Below are 17,871 nucleotides of genomic sequence, written 5' to 3'. Positions count from 1 at the left end.
TCTTTCAAAGGACTGCTGTAGTGTAGACACAGCCTAGACGACCCAGGTCTTTCCCATTTCTACAATTTATCATCATCAATAGGAAGATAAAATGTACACAGTGCTCTCAGGAAGGCAACCAACAATCAATAAATGACAGGTCCTTGTTACCAAAAACAACACACACTCTTCTGTTCTACGCAGAATTTATTATTTTTTAACCATGGCAACTTTTTACACACACACTCTCTCTTTCTATTCTTACTTAGCACTCAAAATAGTCTATAAAAAGGCAGATGTTATGTGGTTACCATTACATACTTTGTATTCTTCAGAGATACAGCAAAGAACAGAATTCTAATATTTCAAGGTAACTCGTTGTTCTAGTAGTAGTAGCTGAAACATAATCCATTTGAATAATTCAGTTTTAACTTTTTGAAACCTATGTCCTATGTTTAAAGGGTCCATGCATCATCCAGAGATACAATAATTCCTAAATATTTTAGCCCTGAAAGAACAGATGATACTTAAGTTGGTATCTTCCTTTAGATCCTTTTTAGGCTTTCCTTTGCTGTAATGTGATTTCTTCATTTCCTCATAAAACCACATTCCTGACTGCAATCTATGCCAGCAAAATTTCCCATGGAGATATAGCAATACAGGTTGCACCTCCCAAAACCAGGACTCTCTGGTGTGGCAGTATCCGTGGTCCTGTAGGACCATGGATGTTACTGGACCAAAGAACCCTGGGTTGGGAGAGCAGTAGGGGGCAGGCCAGGCAGAGCATAGAGATGGGGAAGCAGCGGCCCTGGGCAGAGGAGGGATTTTATAATATATCCCATCTGTCCTAGGCCTTTCTTAAATGCCATGAGCCTGAAGTCAGTTCCACCAGAAATCCCATTAACTTCAACAGGAACTCTATGCAGATTGTGTTCATCGACACATCTTATTCTATACCACACATATGCTACTAGGAGTACGTCCCTATGGGGGAAATCCATCAGTTATGAAGACCCCAATACACACAGAGAGACAACCCGTAAAGAGTGCTAGAGAGCCCAACACCTGGAGTGTCATTGGGCTCCGCAATGCTTTTGACTACTAGACTTTTAAACTATAAAATATTTTGAATGTAATTTTTGATATATAAAATCAGACCCCCCTCAAGTTAGCACTTTTTTAATTGATAGTATACTTTGGACAGTGCTAATGGGCTAAGAGCTTTCCACCTTTCAATAGCACCTGTTATGGAGAGAGAGTAACACAGGTGTACCACCTGAGTGCTTTATTATATTCTGGATCACCAAATGATGGCTGTGATCGTGTGCACTTTATCCTTCATCAGTGCCTACAGAGAAGAGTGCCCTTTTCCTTCAGCTGTGAGCCCTAATAAAGCTGGCCATACCTGTGTCATCTCAGAATAATACAGAGGGTCACACCCTGGAACCAATCAGAATGGAAAGCTGCTGAAGAATAATCTGGCCCACTTACGTGAAGTAGCATAGTGAGATACAATACACTACTGCTCCTGGATATATGCTGACTTCCAATAAACTTTGGATTGGATTCTTTGGGGTGATTTAACCTATAAAGCAATAAAATGTTCTGGGACTTCATTACTCAAGAGGCTACCTCTTTGCTGAGCTGGAGCCCCCCTTGATATAAACAGGGAGTGGCTAAAAAGAGTGACACGCACCCAGTTTCAGAATTTGCTTCCCCTTCTTCTGCTTGAATGGGGCTGAGACAAGATTTGTAACCTTCTGGACACGCTGCAAAGCTCAAATCTTTCTGTTCAGTCTTTTGACAAAATAGTGGGCTTTGGGTTAGAAGGCTTTAGTGAAGATGTACATATACAGTCACCAAGGACTAAATGCCTGAAGTTTTTTTTAACTAAATATGGAAAAACTTCCACCCATTCCCTTACCCATTATTAAATAAGAATTAAAAAAAAAAATTCACACCACCATCCTTCATTATCTTGTCTGCAAGCTGGCTGGTTGTTTTTGAAGGATGGGGCAATCAGATATAAAGATTGTTAAAACAATCTATTTTTCACCTTTAACTCCTAAATTAAGAATATTTTTCTTGAGACAACCATTGTATTTGTTTATACTGTGGTGAGGATCTAGGAAAATTCTCAAGTACGTAACTATGAACAAGAAGGTAAGTGTCATATTTTATTGGACCAACTTTCTGTTGGTAAAAGAGAGAAGACTTCACAGTGTCTTTTACAACACGCGTTAACTACCTTTGCTAAACAATACATTCTATCTTGTATTTAGCCTTCATCAGACCTGAAGAAGAGACAATACTTAGTGGCTTCCATAAAAAGAAAAAAAAATAATACTGAAAGAGGGGGTGGTTAATAATACTTGCCTGAATCTAGGAAGTAGTTCATAGGTAGGGCCCCTCCAAATTCATTGACCATTTTGGTAAACTTTAAAACAACAGGACTTTAAAAACTGAAAATTTCATGATTTAAGCTATTTAAATCTGAAATTTCACTGTGTTGTAATTGGAGAGGTTATGGCCAAAAAAGCATTGTGGGCAGGCTGCAAGGTTATTTTAAAGAGGGGGCGGCTGTGGCACTGCTACCCCTACTTTTGCACAGTTTATGCAGTGCTGGGCAACTAGAAAGCAGTGGCTGCCAGCTGGAGGCCTTGTTCTGAAGGCAGGGTAACTGCCAGCCACAGCACGAATGTAAGGATGGGATGGGATGGGATGGTATTGCCATCCTTACTGCAACTTACTCCCAAAACGTAAGGAACTTTGAAGCACACATGGCTACACTGCCTGTCAGTGCTTCCAAGTTGGCAGCTTCAAAGTTCCTGTACCAGCCATTATGATAATGAGGTCCTGCATATGCATCACATCACCTTATTAGCCTCCTCCAACCTGCCTGCTTAGCATGCCCTCCGGGGGTGAGGGGAAGGCGCGAGTGTAGATAAGCCCAAAGTGTTGAAATTTTACTCCTATATGTGAGGAGAAGAAGAATGGCTACATTTTAGAGCTAGAAACTATGCCATGACAGAGTCCTTTTGAGATGAGTAAAATGATGGAGTGAAACTAAACTGAATTTTGTGATCTCGAACACCATCTTGCTGATGAAGAGATAATATTTGTGTAGCTTGAAAAAATACCACAGTTGAGAGTCCCCATCCTGAGAGATTTCACAGATTAATAGACTCTAATCACAACTTCCAATACCCATTAGCTTCAATGGAATTTAAAGAGTGCCTAATATTAAGGGTAGGTCTACATGGGTTGAGAGCACTCTCTTCGCTGGTTTCACTGCTGTGAGTTAGTTAAGTCAAGGTTAAAATAGTAATGAAGACACAGTGGATATATCTACACTGAAAAAATAAAAAGTCTGGCAGCAAGTCTCCAAGTCTGGGTCAACACTATGGGACTAAAAACAGTGAAGATGTTCCTGCTCAGGCTACAGATTTGGGCAATGAAACCATGTGAATGGGACAAGTTTCAGAGCCCAAGATCCAGGCTGAGCAGGAATGGCTGCACAGCTATTTTTAGCCCTGCAAGCCCAAGTCAGTTGACCAAAGCTCTACACTTCACTGCCTCACGATGTTTTCATTTGGGGGATTTTCTGCAGTGCAGGCATACCCAGTAAGTCAGCCTTCAACTTGCTTTAGCAGTTTGAATGGAATCCCAGACTCCCCTACCCACCCTGCTAATCTAAGTTAAAAGCCAGCTTGCCCTGACTTCGCAGCTATTTTAATGCAAGTTAGTTAACTCGGGTTTGATAACCAAAGTGAAGAACTGTTTTTCTTTTTGCAGTGTAGACATACCATTAGTACTGAACCCACTTCAAAAATTCCCCTAGATTTAAACAAAGTGTATCTTTTCTCTATGTTTCTTTAGACTAAAAGATAGACTAAAACAACAGTATAAAAATGCACATCAAAAGGGAACTTACTGTTTTATTCCGTAATCTAATTATGTCCGAGACAGAGCCAGCTCCACAATACTCCATAACAATCCATAGATCTGTGTTCTTAAAGTAGCTGCCATAGTACTTGACAACATAGGGACTAAAATATAAACAAACAAAAACCTGTTGAGATTCATATATTAATGATCTTCAACACTGCAAAGCTCTTCAGCGTCAGTTCTAATAAGATGAGACTTTGGGAGTCATTACGAGAGCCACAGATTGAGAAGTGCAGTTGAGTGGAGTTTAGGTCATGATGGGCAGACTTCCAGAAATGCGGTTATTGAACCAAATTGAAAGGGGCTCCTACTGAATGATCTGCAACACTAGCAAACCCATCAAATAAATACAAAGACCTCCTTGGTCACAAGTTCCTTTCTGATGAAGGGGAAGCACCTTCTCCACTCCCCTTTTCCTTGAAAAAATGCTATTCCATTTCTCATTGTCTTCAGCAGCCTTCTCCTTTTTCTCTCCTTTCAGAGCCAAGTGCACAGCATGGAAATTGCTCGAAATTTCCCCTTTTCTTCCACATAATCGGATGGAGTTTATTTCAAAAACAAATCTGAATAGCTAGCTGAGTATAGTTTAATCTAACATTTTGCTATAGAAATAATTGTGGAACTGTAAGTGCATTTTCCACATTGAGTTCTTACAGAACACTGTTACTTATAGAGTGCCATAAATTGTGCATATGGTACTTCCATTGTCAACATAGCAAACAAAGGATATAAACCTTCCCCTGAGCATGGGGCCAAAAGGCACAAGTAGCTGTGACTGAATATGAACAAATACCTCCAATCAAAAAGGGAAGCAGCTCCTTTAACAGGAATACCTAGGCTGAATCTACACTTACCCAAGTGTTCGACGTGCTGAGATCGACCTCTCAGAGTTTGATTTTGCCGCATCTGTGAAGGTGCGGCAAAAGCAATCTCTTGGGGCTCAGCCATTGACCCTGGTACTCCATGCTGTCATGTGGAGTAAGGGACATCTGTCCAAGCCCAAAGAGCCCTGATCTACACAGTGGCAGGAAGGCGATCCTGATATGTTGATTCTAGCTATGCTAATGGTGTAGTTAGAATTATGTATCTGGGATCAACTTTCTGTCCTTGTGTAGACTAAGCCTTAGTGAATTAGGTGTGTTCAGGAACTTCTTAAAGAGAAAAGGCAAAACTGTCATACACTAATTGGAGGACTGTTTCCAGACTGGCACCAGACACTTCTTGTAGTTTGGATATAAGGCACTTACCAGGCTTCTGAAACTGGCCTACTGTCACAGGAGCCTACATCTGAGTTCTACATAGTTTTCATTTTGTTTTATTTAAGCAGTCATAAGACCCTCTTGCGTAGATCACAGAGTTTCCGTAGCTTCCTCTGCCAATATGGTCTACTGCCAACTCAAACCCAGTAAAAAGCAAAAGCTGTGGTGGAATACCTGAGATATTGTAGGAATTGCATACCAGTGCTCAATAGCATGCCATTAAAAGCACTACAGGCTACCCTAAACAAGTACCCTACTATGCCAACCTGCCCACGTACCAAACTATTGACAATGTAACATATATTATAAAGTTCATTTCAACATTACATACTGCCATTTGAACCTCATTTCTTTACACCCATGCCTCTCTACAAAGTAAAAATTTAGCACAATTTCCATAACATAATTATGAAGACTACAATGAAATAAAGCCACAAAAAAAGGAGTAATATTACCACCTTCCCTATGCACTAGGGCTAGTAAGCTCGGGGCTGCATGCAACCTATGCTCCAGAGCCAAAGAGGACGAGACCACGTGCCATTCGCCCTCACTGTGCTCTGAAGTTAGTGTAGCTGGGACTGCGCTGTCTGTGCTCCCCGTGCTTCAGGGCTGGGAAGTCTCACATGGATGGGTGGAGGCCCTACTTCTGCAGTGTGGTGGGTCTTCCACAGGGGCTTGGCTCCTTCAGGGGGCAGTAGTTCACACAGAAGGCAGCCCTAGGTTCACCCACCACCCATGGAAAGGTCATCCGAATAAACCAGCCTAACGCAGGTCCTTTTTTCTAACCATGAAAATGGTCGTGGGCATTGTGTCCCCAGAGGGTATCCAATCCTTCTGCAAGGGTTGGAAGGGCTTGACTGACTTTCTAAGGCAACATAGGACTGAGGGTTGACCTGAGGTAAGTGCACACACACACACAGAGCACAAAACAATTTAAATAAAAAGAGCACATATAAGGAAGTAAAAATGAAAGTTAGTGTTAGAAGTAAAGGCCCAGTTCCCGCACCACAGTCAGAGGGTAAGTTGTTCAAAGAAAGACTGGAGGATAACTGCGGCTCCCCCTGTGTAATCATTGCTGTAGAAATGTCAATTTTATGATAGAGATTGTTGTTCCAAGAGAGCCATTTTTCCCCTTCTATTTTTTTTTTAAATTAATAGTAATTAGTGTTGGCCTACAACAATCCTTGCCAACACTTCGAAGTAGAAGGCTTAGAATTCACATGGATTTCCTGCGAGTAGGAAATATTAGCACCACGCCAATTTTTTTTTTTTTTTTTAAATCTTGCTTTAATTAAAATTATGTCAAGTTATTTTGGTTTGACACTGCTTATAAACAGGTGCATATCTAAAATGACCTTATTCTTCTCAGGATAATATGTATTAAGTGAATTTTAATCTTAATTTGGAAATAAACATTTATCTTTCAGTTGTTTATATTAAATACATTTCACTACAAACTGAGGGGGAAATCTGACACTCAATGAGTACATATGCAATAGTCGTTAAAATAAGAACCAAGTACCAAGTTTAAATGAACTTCTGCTAGACTTCAGTTGTACTCCTGTCACATTACAAGTACATTTTCAAACAGACATATGAAAAGGAGGCAAATTGTTGAGTAAATAAATAATTAATTAATTACTCATACCTGTCACATTGCTGCATTATAGAAATTTCCTTAATTATTTCCTGAAGATCTGACTCAACGGGGACTTGCTTAATTGCCACTACTTGTCCAGATTCCTTATGTATTGCTTTGAACACACTACCATAAGATCTAAAAATTACAAAGAATTGTAAATTAAAGTTTTATACAAAATATTTCTTTTTTTTCCCCTCCCAGTCAGCACTATTCAAACGATTATGCCAACCACTGTATTCATTTAGAAGACTTCTTATACATATTATCTACATCAGATGCTTGCAGAATTGCAAGGGCTTTCAGTTTCACCATGACTGCATCTGAAAGTACTCAGCTGTTTACTTCGTCAATTCATAGGATTTGGCATATTATGTCAAAGTATTGATCAATGATACCTGGTATCTTACCTGTAGCAGTTGCCAATTAACTAATACAATGTTAAAAGAAAGGCAAATCATAGTTTCATCCCATTCTTTTTAAAAATCCAGTTACACTATTTTACCTGGATTTCCTGTGACTGTAAATTCACAAAGATTTATTATATGGTTTCTAAAATCAAATTAAAAAGTGCTAACACCTTTTGTGCTCTCTTAACAAGGGATCAAGAAATTGAAGAGCCCAATCATTTTTTCCACAATTCTCTTCATAATGTGAATGCCTCTATCAACTCCCTGCTAAAACTTTAGAGATTAAAAAAATCTTAGTATTGTGAATAGCTCCTTAGAGTCACCAAAAATGTAACTCAATTTCTGGACACACATGCATTTTATTTAAAACAAATAAGATTACATTTTTACAGTTACATTTTTCTACTGTACAATATTCTCCCTATTATAATAAATCAGTTATCAGCCCCCTAAAAATGAAGGTTGGCAGTCAAACTCTGGTCTCTAGCCTGAGATCTCCAAACACACGAGCATAGTGCACTTGTTGGGAAGACATACGACTCCATTCCTCTTACATACTCCATAACTGTGAACCAGCAAGGGAACCAAATGAACATGAGTCAGCTTTTGTTCATTTATGTCCCTCATCATGAGTTTCACAGTTTACTACTTCGGCCTAGGAATGTGAATTTTCTAAAGTCATAATGCCAGAAGATTCAATAACATCCTATGGGATCAATGGCTTATTACACACTACACCAAATTCCAGGGAAACAGCCCCTGTCCAATTTACAAAGCCTGCAAAGCTCCTACAGTCTAGTGGGGCTGAGTAAGTATGTAACCTCCACGACAGCATAAACCACTCTCAAAGCGACCAATTTCCTTGTACAGATCACACTAAAAATGAAGTTCTTATACCACAGAGGCCACCCTATTTAAACCTTTTTCCCAACGTAAAAATAATAATTCACTATCCTTGCAGCTAGCCAAGCTGCAAAACAATCTTGCAATATATACCAGTCCTTCAAGGATAAGACAGATACTTTGTTTTGCCTTGTTCCATCAACCTATATGAAGAATAAAAATTGTAACAGGCAAGGTAACACATACCCTACTCTGAATAAAACAGTGAATTGCCAATTGCAATGTATATGAGAATGGTGATAAAGTGTGGCTTGTGGCAAAGAAAAAGTTCTTGACGTCACTACTACCATAAAAATAAACTTATTTTTCTGCCTCAAATGAAAGGCATGACAAAAACACATGGGTAGGTTTTCAAAAATCCCGCGGAAGCATTTGCTGTTTAAGCGCTAAAATGTTTAGTTTAGTACTCACTGACACTATGTCACTTTTAACATATTAATTTTAAATATTCTTCCCATGTATTCCTCTTCCCCCCCATCCATACACACACACACACACACACACACACACACACACTTTTACTCACCCTTCACCAAGCTTCTCTAAAACATCAAAGACTTCTTCAGGCTGCTTAGTCAAGCTGTCTTCACTTAGCTTTTTCAGTTTGCTAATAAAAAATATTTTACAGTAAGTCATTTAGATATTTGGCTTTAAAAACATGTAGCTTCAGGAAAATGCACGGGTATTAAAAAGAGAGGAGGCAAAGAAATTACAAACAGAGAACCAAGAACATTTGTAATGAAAAATAAGTATCAGGTTCAGAGAGTTATAAAATACAGTAAGCAAAAAAAGATGACTCTTGTCCATTGAGGAGGGAGTGGAGACACTCTCCTCCTTATAACTTTTAGCTTAATACAACATGAGTTGCTAGACACTGATACAGATACGCCCTCCTGGGTGTCCTCTTTCCTATACAGTAACCCTAATAGAAAATGATAGTGGACTACAAAGGAAAAGGGAAGAGATTAACCAGAACACACACAGGTTCTTATAGTCCCCCCACACTTTTGCTAAAGAAAACTATCATGGCTTCTGGACATAAGAGAGACCCAGTCTGGGAATACTTTGAAGAAAGCTGTTCCCTGGATAAAAAAGAAAAGTGTATCAAGTGTAAGCAGTGCAAGAAGATGATCCGAAGCTCAGTTCCAAGAATGAAACATCATACAGATAATTGCTTACTGGGGCAAAATGAGGTGGATGAAGATGCGGATATGGCTGAGTGGATCAACTCGTTAGTAATTTAAATAATTAACTTTTCAATACTTTATTCTTCAATACTCTCCCTATGCTTTTTAATATGTGTGATTTAACAAGTGAAGTTCCCAAGCTGATTCCTGCATTAGATGTTGCTAGAAATAAAGTTTAGTTTAGCTAATTCTTATGGTTTATTTGATTAGTTAACTAGGTTTGGAACCCATGATTCAAGCATACAATTCAGAAAGCTACAATAAGAGAAACCTAGAGTTCCTAGTTGCCACTGAGTTTTATTTTAATGTAACACTACAGAATACATGCCCCCGATTTTGGAAAGCATAAATCAGCTTTTCAAAGGGAACCACATTCTATACATTTTCCAGAAAAAACAGAAGTGACAGGGAGTTTAATGGGGCTTACTCCAAAATTAAGCACACTCTCAGCACAGTCAGACTTGGCTTTTTTTGGTAACTTGGTTTAAATCATTTCTGGTGATTTAAATCAATCCTTTAAAGTACCTTGATTTAAATCAATCCACCCCAACAGGCTCAATGCAGGCAATCTTCAGGAAATTTAGCTGACAAACTCTAACAAAACTTCACAGAACAATGTGCAAGCACATTTTTCAAAGGTTCATTAACTTGGCCAAATTTGCACATCTTCCCCCAGAACACCAAAAAGATATATCTATGACACAAAAGTGGTCCTCCTACCAAAATTTCAAGACCCTACTCAAAACCATGGAGGTGCAAGGTAACAGAAAAACAGTAATATATGCACACAAAAAATATGAGTAGGGAACCTGCAACCCACAGGCTGCATGTGGTTTTGCAGGGTTGGCCACTGGTGGGCTGCCAGACAGTTTGTTTACCTCAGCCCATCCCGCACCACCTCCTGCAACTCCCCTTGTCTGGGGATAGCAAACCACAGTCACTGGGAGCTGCAGGGCCGTGTGCCTGCAGACACTCAGGTAAACAACCTATCTGACAGCCTTCCAGCAGCTAACCCTGAAGAAGAACCATATCCAGCCAGTGCACCAGAAGCTCTCCACCCCGATATACAACTAGGGATGCTAAACAGTTAGGCTTACCGGTATCCTTACTGGTTAATGGGCCTTTTCCAGTGAACTACAGCACTGGAAAACCACGCCAGGCCATAGCAGCACAGCTGCAAAAGGGCCAGTGGACTCAGCAGCACGATCCCGAGAAACACAGCAGGACCAGCAGTGGGACCTCACAGCAGTGGCTGCACCCCACAGTCACAACAGGCCAGGTGGCAGGGCCTAAGTTAAACAGTTAGCTGGTTAAGCACCAGTGTTTAACTGGTTAACCATTTTAACGCCCCTACATAAAACACGGACACGGCAATGTATTTTCCCCAGCCTGATTCTCAAACATAGAGGAATCATTTCTTCCCTGTGTTTCTCCAACAGGGCCCAGCCTGAGAGAGAAGCCCAATGTGGAAAATTTCAGCTCAGTTACAAAAAGCTTCCTAATCAAGAAATTAAAACCCCACAATTAACCAATATAGTAGCCATAAAATAAAGACACAAAAGTAAAGAAAAATCACTGAAAAAATCCACTTGCTTAATAAACTATATCTAATTAGATATACTCTACTGTACTTGTTTTCTGGACTATGTTTACTGAGAGAGTATTACTTAAGTGACCAGGCAGTTTTGTTTTGTTTTATGAAGGCTTGATCCTGAAGCCCTTTCATGTCCCATGGAAATCAATGAACTACTCACATGAGTAAAGGATGAAGAATCAGACCACTAAATACCTGCTGTTCTAAAAGATTCTTTATAAATGAGTATTATTCACAACCTCTTATCATATACCTCAATAGAGAGGTTTGCAAAACCTGTCAACTATAAATACAACTTTATATGTTTATTAAACAGTCAATCTGGAATAGAAGGTGCTCTTAGGTAGTGATCAATAAAAGTGTCAATCCTCAACAGGAAGTTCAAGGTTCTTCACACCCTTCACAACAGTAGACAGTGGCACACTTTCTGTGAACTCACCCTGCCTCACAAACTGTAACTGTACATATCTGTGTTCTGGCTTGTGCTCATGTGAACCAGGCAAACCTACCTCACTGCATGACCAGACACTCACCAGATGTTTATCTGCCTCCATTTTGGCATGCCAGGTAAATATTTGGAACTATGATTTGTGGTGCAACACCATTTTCTTAGCAAGAGAACAGCTGGTACTGCTCTAGGAACTGGTCTGTAACATGCCGTACTGTGGGAGAATTGGTCCAACCTTTTCAGATCCCTATATAGAAATGCACGTAATCCAATATCATATTTAATTGAGAGTCTTTTGGCTCTGTGTGTTCCTCGCTTCTGCTCATTCTAACAGGCAGGCAACCACATGTATGTTAGAGGAGCATCTCTCATTTGCTGATGAATTGTTTATGGAATTGAACAGATTGTCGATGAAACCCTGAACGGCTTATCATGAACATTTTCTGAAATGCCAGGCTTGGAATACAGAGGTAATTTATTGAGGGCAGACTGGACAGACATGAATGCTGCCACTGGCATAGAATCCCCATGAGTAGATAGTTGCTTCTGATGCAAAAGAGCTAGCATAGTGTGGAAAGATCACATTGTCATGCAGACACAGGAGGACGAATTATAATGCCGGAATTTCCTCATAAGGAAACAGACCTTTATGGAGCTCTGAACAGATTTCCTTGACACTTTGCTATCCAAGCACTCATCTGAGAGAGAATATGCACGTGTAGAAATAGGTTGCTATTGTCTTCTGGAAGCTGGCAGCCCCAGACTATTACAGGTGCTGCAAACCAGTCTGGTGTTGGCAAGTCAACTGTTGGCATTATGGTAATGGATGTTTACCACCACCACCCTCCTCCGCCCCACTGATGGGCAGAAGAAATGTTGCTAACATAGCTGGCCTTCAGAGGAAAAGGTATCAAAACCATGCCCACAGTTTGATACTCACCAAAAACAAATAAATGTGTCAGTTGCAAAGGGTACCACTCCATCATTCTGTAGGGCCTGGACAAGCAAGTTCAGAAACTCTAATGTGCCAAGTATGGAAAAGCCTCATGACTACAGTGTGCTAAAGACAGCTGGCATTGCAATATTGAGAGAAGCAGGCCCCTATTCCCTCTAAAGTGTAATTATTTCAATGGGATCTTTGTGTCCACTCTTTTTTTGGAAGACTCCATGTACCCACTCTCATCATGATTCATGAAACTATAACCCGCATCAGTGGCCCTGGTGAAAGAGGTTCAATTACAAGCTTAGCAGATGCAAGATAGGGTACAGTAGTGGTGGGCAATAAGCAACCCGCCAGCTTAATGCAATTTGCCATGGTCAGCCCTTGGTGGGCCACCAGACTCTTTATTTACTTCAGCATTCATGGGTATAGCTGCTCAGAGCTCCTATTGGCTGCAGTTCATCATTACCAGCCACTGGGCACTGTGGGAATCGGCGAGGGCCAGACAACCACTTCCCACAGCTCCCATTGACTTGGAAGGGTGAACTATGACCAACAGAAAATACCTGCAGACACTCAGGTAAATAAAGAGTCTGGCAGTCCACCAACAACTAACCCTGGTGAATTGCGTCCAGCCTGCAGGCCACTTAAGTGTACATTTGACAGGTTAATGGCAAAACGGTGCTGCCAGCAAAACCATTTGTATGGCAATGCTGTCCATATGACTATGACCTGGTGCATCAGCACATCTACAAGGCTAAGGGCAAGTGTTTTTGAATAGAATCTGGACACTTCTGGTTTGCAGGCCTAGTACAGGCAACCAGAAGGTGAACCAATGAAACCTGGGACTAGCTGAAGAAGGGGAAGGAAGCTGCCTATTTCATCATTTCATTATCTGCTTTTATTTCAGGCATATAAGCCACCTATCTGATACAGGCTAGATGTCATTTAACCTTTACGGTGATTTTATATTATATTATATGATTGGTGTGAAGTGAAGCATGTATGTGATTGTAAGATTTTGCAACACTATTAAAATCTTAGTACACAACATCCTAGATCATCTTCATTTTGAAAGCAGCCACAAAGGCATTTTCCAAGAATAACAAACAAATCAACTCACAGCAAAAAGCCAGCTACCCCTCTGCAAAAAAAATCTATTACGTGTTATCCTATAACATGTATACATACGGTTTGTATACAAAACATTAACCACCACTGAATACAAAGGTTCAAAGGCCAGTGTCAAAGGATGTGTTATTCTCTGGTCAAGTTCCTCTTCCTGTTTGCCCTCCCACTCCAAAATCATGTTTGCTTTTCAGAGAATACACTAACACCACCTGTGCTTCCATTGTCCAGCATGCCTGTGTTCTAAATCCTGCACTGGCTGCAAGATACAATAGAGTCTGGTGTTGGCATGGCTGGCTTTCCTATGCCTCCACTCTTCCTTCAAGTATCCTTCCAACAGTACCTATGCATGCAGAATGCTTCACTCCCACTTTGCCTTCTGAGGCACCACATGTTCCCCATGCCTTCACATCATCTCAGTAACCATAAAGTTGGCAACCAATTTGCATTTACACTGAGGCAACATGGTCCGGTTACTATAAAATAGTTGCAGCGGCTAAGACAGAATTCAGCCAGACTTGACTACAGCAGCAGAATTGTATTGTTACTTAATAAATTAACTTAAAACAACAACAAAAACTGCCTCAGTCCTCACTTAAATGATACCTCATGCTAGAAGCAGAAGGTATAGATGCCTGTTTGATGCAGGAAGACAGCAACCAGACCATAAACACTGACTACAAGTGGTAACTTAGGAATGGCTGCTGAGAGGCAGCGGAATACAGCTGCAACACGTGAATCCCTACCCAGCCCTTTTAGTTATTGGGAATTCTGATACAAAAGATTTATATAGAAATTTGAAGTACATATTGAAGCCAAAGGGACTAGTATAATAGAAGAAGAACAAAAGCATGCCTCTATTTGATAGTGGTTAGTGTTGTAGTACTGTATATACAATGTATTCCATATGGAGGATGTGGAGAAAAAAAAAAAAAAATGAAGTATGGAGGATCATTGGGACCTTCTGGAAAATATGTCACCTATGACATTTTCCTGGATAAAAACCAAAAAAATAAAAAAAGGCGGAGAGACGGGAGTTTGTAAAGTCTTTCACGTTAAAGAGCGGGCGTTACGAATATAGAACATTAACCAACCCTCTTATTAAAATGCAAGCAATCTTGGAATGTAACAATTCAAAAAAGACACATTAAAGGCTACTCAGAGGCATTGATCCAACACTTGAAAAGGCAATTTCCATCTATGCCAAGCAGCAGAATAAAAGCAGAAGTGCAGAACAAGAGACAGGCCACGTGGCTAAAAACCACAGTTAAACAGCCTTCTAAAAGGAACAATGAGATCAGAAACCTAATTTGTTTCAAGACTGAGCTTGGGATGAAGTTGCCTACAACAGCATATGGTCAATCCAGAACTGTTATTAGCAAATATCTCTAATAGCCAGAGATAGGAAGGACTCCGAATTACTACTAGGTGTCTGGCTAATGGGTTTGACTACCTTACAGCACCCTGGGGACCAGACCAGCACCAAACAAGAGGATTTGCTGGATCACAGGTCAATATTGTCTAGCAGCATCACCAACATTTCCACTGATTACTGGGCTCTTAGAAGACATTTGGGGTAAAATACAGCAAACCCTTGATTTAACAGACTAATGGGGGCGTGTCCGGTATTCCTGAAAGTCCATTAAGTGTGAGGGTTTACTGCCCACCCACTGCAAGGCTCCCCTAGCCCCAGGCTCCTCCACCCCCTAGCGGGGTGGGTGGACAGGTAAACCCACGCATAAAAGAGACTTTCAGTAATAACAGACAACCTTCTCCCCCCACCCCCACTAGTCCATTATATTGAGGGTTTACTGTATTTTACCCCTAATGTCTTCTAAGAGCCCAGTAAACTGTATTGTTCCACTGGGTTATAAAGCTTGGAACGCACACATGGAATTCCCACATTTTCTGGAATAACTGATAGGAACCATTCGCCTATTACTTTGATAAGTCCTCTACCCCAAATCAGAGCTCTGAATTCATTATCAGGAAGGGGTATTTCTCCAGTGTGTTCTCGGGGGTTGCCCCTAATGTTCCCTGTAATCTGTACACATGTGCAGGTGCTCAGGAGAGATTCAAATGCCACCCAGCTGATTAGCAGGGCACCCACAGCTAGGCATTTTGTTTCCATGGGTGGTGTATATTTGCACATTTCTCATTGCGCATAAAAATTTGTTCTGCACATGAATAGAAAACATTAGAGGGAATGTTGATTGCCAACGCCCATGGTGGATTTACAGACTTAAAATCTAAATGGTCTGAAGGACCCACAGTTCTAGGAGACAAGGACTGTTTGCTACCAGGAGCACTGTGGACAATAAAATGTGGCCATTGGCATGGTTATCATGGGAGATTTGGCCTACCATTTTATGCCATGGTTAATGAAGCCATTCACAAGTTGGGCGGGAAAGAAAGTGCGGAGGAAACAGTTTAACTAGTACCCCAACAGTTGCAGAATGATCCTGGAGCATTCATTTAGATGTCAGGAATGATAGAGCTATTTGTGGACTAGCTTGAAAGCAGCAGAAAACAAAAGGCCCAAAGACTGTAGCAGCCCACGACCTTTCGAACAATATTTAAAGGAGTGGGGGGAAATCGACAGAGAGAGAACCAGAGCCTCACAAATGCAAGGCTGAGGTCTAGAGAGACTTGTTCAGCAGACTGAATAGCCATCAAGGTACCTAATACAAAATGCACACAGCCATTGCAATCTTGTCAGGAGGGCTTACTGTTCTTATTTTGAGTCTTAGGTCTGCAATTCTGCAGCTATATATCCAGCTGTTAACTTCCACCTCTGCCCCCATAGCGGGATTTTTGTGCAGTTCCGTGTTATGGGCAGAAGTGCAACAATGTGGAAATCCCTACTCGGCCTGGGCTTTGCCAGCATTTGTTTGTAAGGCCTTATGAATGAGTTCAAACAAAACACACATTTTTTCTGTGTAAAATAAGCTGTTAACCCTTTATGAATTAAATTAGACATTTTTATTAAGCAATTATGTAACAAACAAATGCACCTCCACTGAAATAAAAGTGAAAAGACAGGTTTTAATTATGAAGGAAATAAAGCAGTGTTCCCTTGATTCTTCCATTCATGGGCAGAATAAACTTTGTTGTGTGCACAAAGGCCCAAGTGAATGTGCACCACCCATAGCAACACATGGCTGTAGGAACGCTGGAGGCTCTTTCTTAAGAGTGGGCAAATTATCCCATATTTGCTGTCCTTGCCTCATCAGTACTGGTGGGTCCTGCTGCTGGCTGGATCTCTCCTCACAAGCCACTTGCCCAGCACCAGTAATTAGAGGATATCCCAAAGCTGAAGGTAGGGATGGGCAGGTAGGATGAAGATGCAGCTTGTGGGGCTGCCTGTGCCCCCTGTTGGTGCACCAGTGCAGCCACTGCTGTGTGCCAGTGCTCAGCCAACAGGGCCCCAATGCCCATCCTATTTCTATCTGGGAGGAGCTTTAGTGGTTGGTGAGTGCAGGTTGGTTCCAGGCAGCAGCTACTTACATGTTGTGTCTGCTAACCAATGCTTCCTCTCATTGTCCTTCCCCTGCTTTCCCACTTCCACCCCTTCACTACTCACTATATCCTCCCACACCAGCAGGGCACATCCCTCTCCAAGTGCTAGGCAGAGAACCAGCCCCTGACCAGAGCACTGAGCTTGCCAACTGCCTGGCCAGAAGTCCCTTGCTTCCCCCACTGCCTGGGCTTTTCTGGAGCTCTGGCCCAAGACCCTACAGCCCAGGGCACTGGACAGGAAGAGACCAGCCTTGCATGCACCAAAGCTCTACACACTGTGCTGGCACAGGAAAGCCTGTCCACCCCTCAGTTAAGCTCTGGAGTAGCACAGAAGGGAGCGATTTTAAGCCTATTCCTACCCCAGATGTGCAGACTTCACAGCAGCCTCCCTGGGCAGGACTTTAGTACCCTCTTCACCGGCCTCCAGCCCCAGGTCCTGCTCCCAGGGACTGTGGGGCTGCTCTGTCTGCTAGGCACCCTTTTCTTCTAAGGCACTTCTTTGGCTAGGATCACTGAAACCCCTGCCTTCTTGGACTCAGGTGTACCATGCAGCATTAGGGTTTAACCCCCTCTTGCCCATGCTGCAGACAGGGGACAGGATACAGTTTGGTTATGTTGGTGGCCAACAGCAGCCGGGAAAAATTCACCTTTTGACACTGTGTAGGCAGGAAGGGACAAGCTTCTGTAAGTGGTGTGGGGCTCTCCCATATTAGCCTTTCACCAGCTCCTCCTCCCCCGCAGCTGGAAGCAGCTCCCATCCCTTCCCTCCTGAATAGTGTCAGAGGACTGCTGCTGGCCACATTCTGTTGTGAAATCTGGCCAGAAGTGACTCATGTGACCATGCATGGTACCCCCGCCCCCACCCCCACCCCCACCACACACACACAGCCCCAGGAATACATTGTGCCAAGTACCAG

The 17,871-nt window shown here is 41.7% G+C and overlaps 1 protein-coding gene across 2 annotated transcripts in view; it reads right to left on the bottom strand.

Moving 5' to 3' along the window:
* STK3 (serine/threonine kinase 3) overlaps positions 1-17,871 on the bottom strand; it is a 270,216-nt gene that overhangs the window by 237,022 nt on the left and 15,323 nt on the right. For both annotated transcript variants that reach the window (XM_074985670.1, XM_074985669.1), the window contains 3 exons: positions 8,665-8,745; positions 6,835-6,963; positions 3,914-4,028 (listed from right to left, as the gene is read on the bottom strand). In XM_074985670.1, coding sequence (XP_074841771.1) covers positions 3,914-4,028; positions 6,835-6,963; positions 8,665-8,745 — 325 coding nt within the window. The remainder of the gene's footprint in view (positions 1-3,913; positions 4,029-6,834; positions 6,964-8,664; positions 8,746-17,871) is intronic.

This window comes from Carettochelys insculpta, chromosome 2, assembly GCF_033958435.1.
Source record: "Carettochelys insculpta isolate YL-2023 chromosome 2, ASM3395843v1, whole genome shotgun sequence".
NCBI lineage: Eukaryota > Metazoa > Chordata > Testudines > Carettochelyidae > Carettochelys > Carettochelys insculpta.
This window is presented reverse-complemented; position numbering and strand designations above follow the sequence as displayed.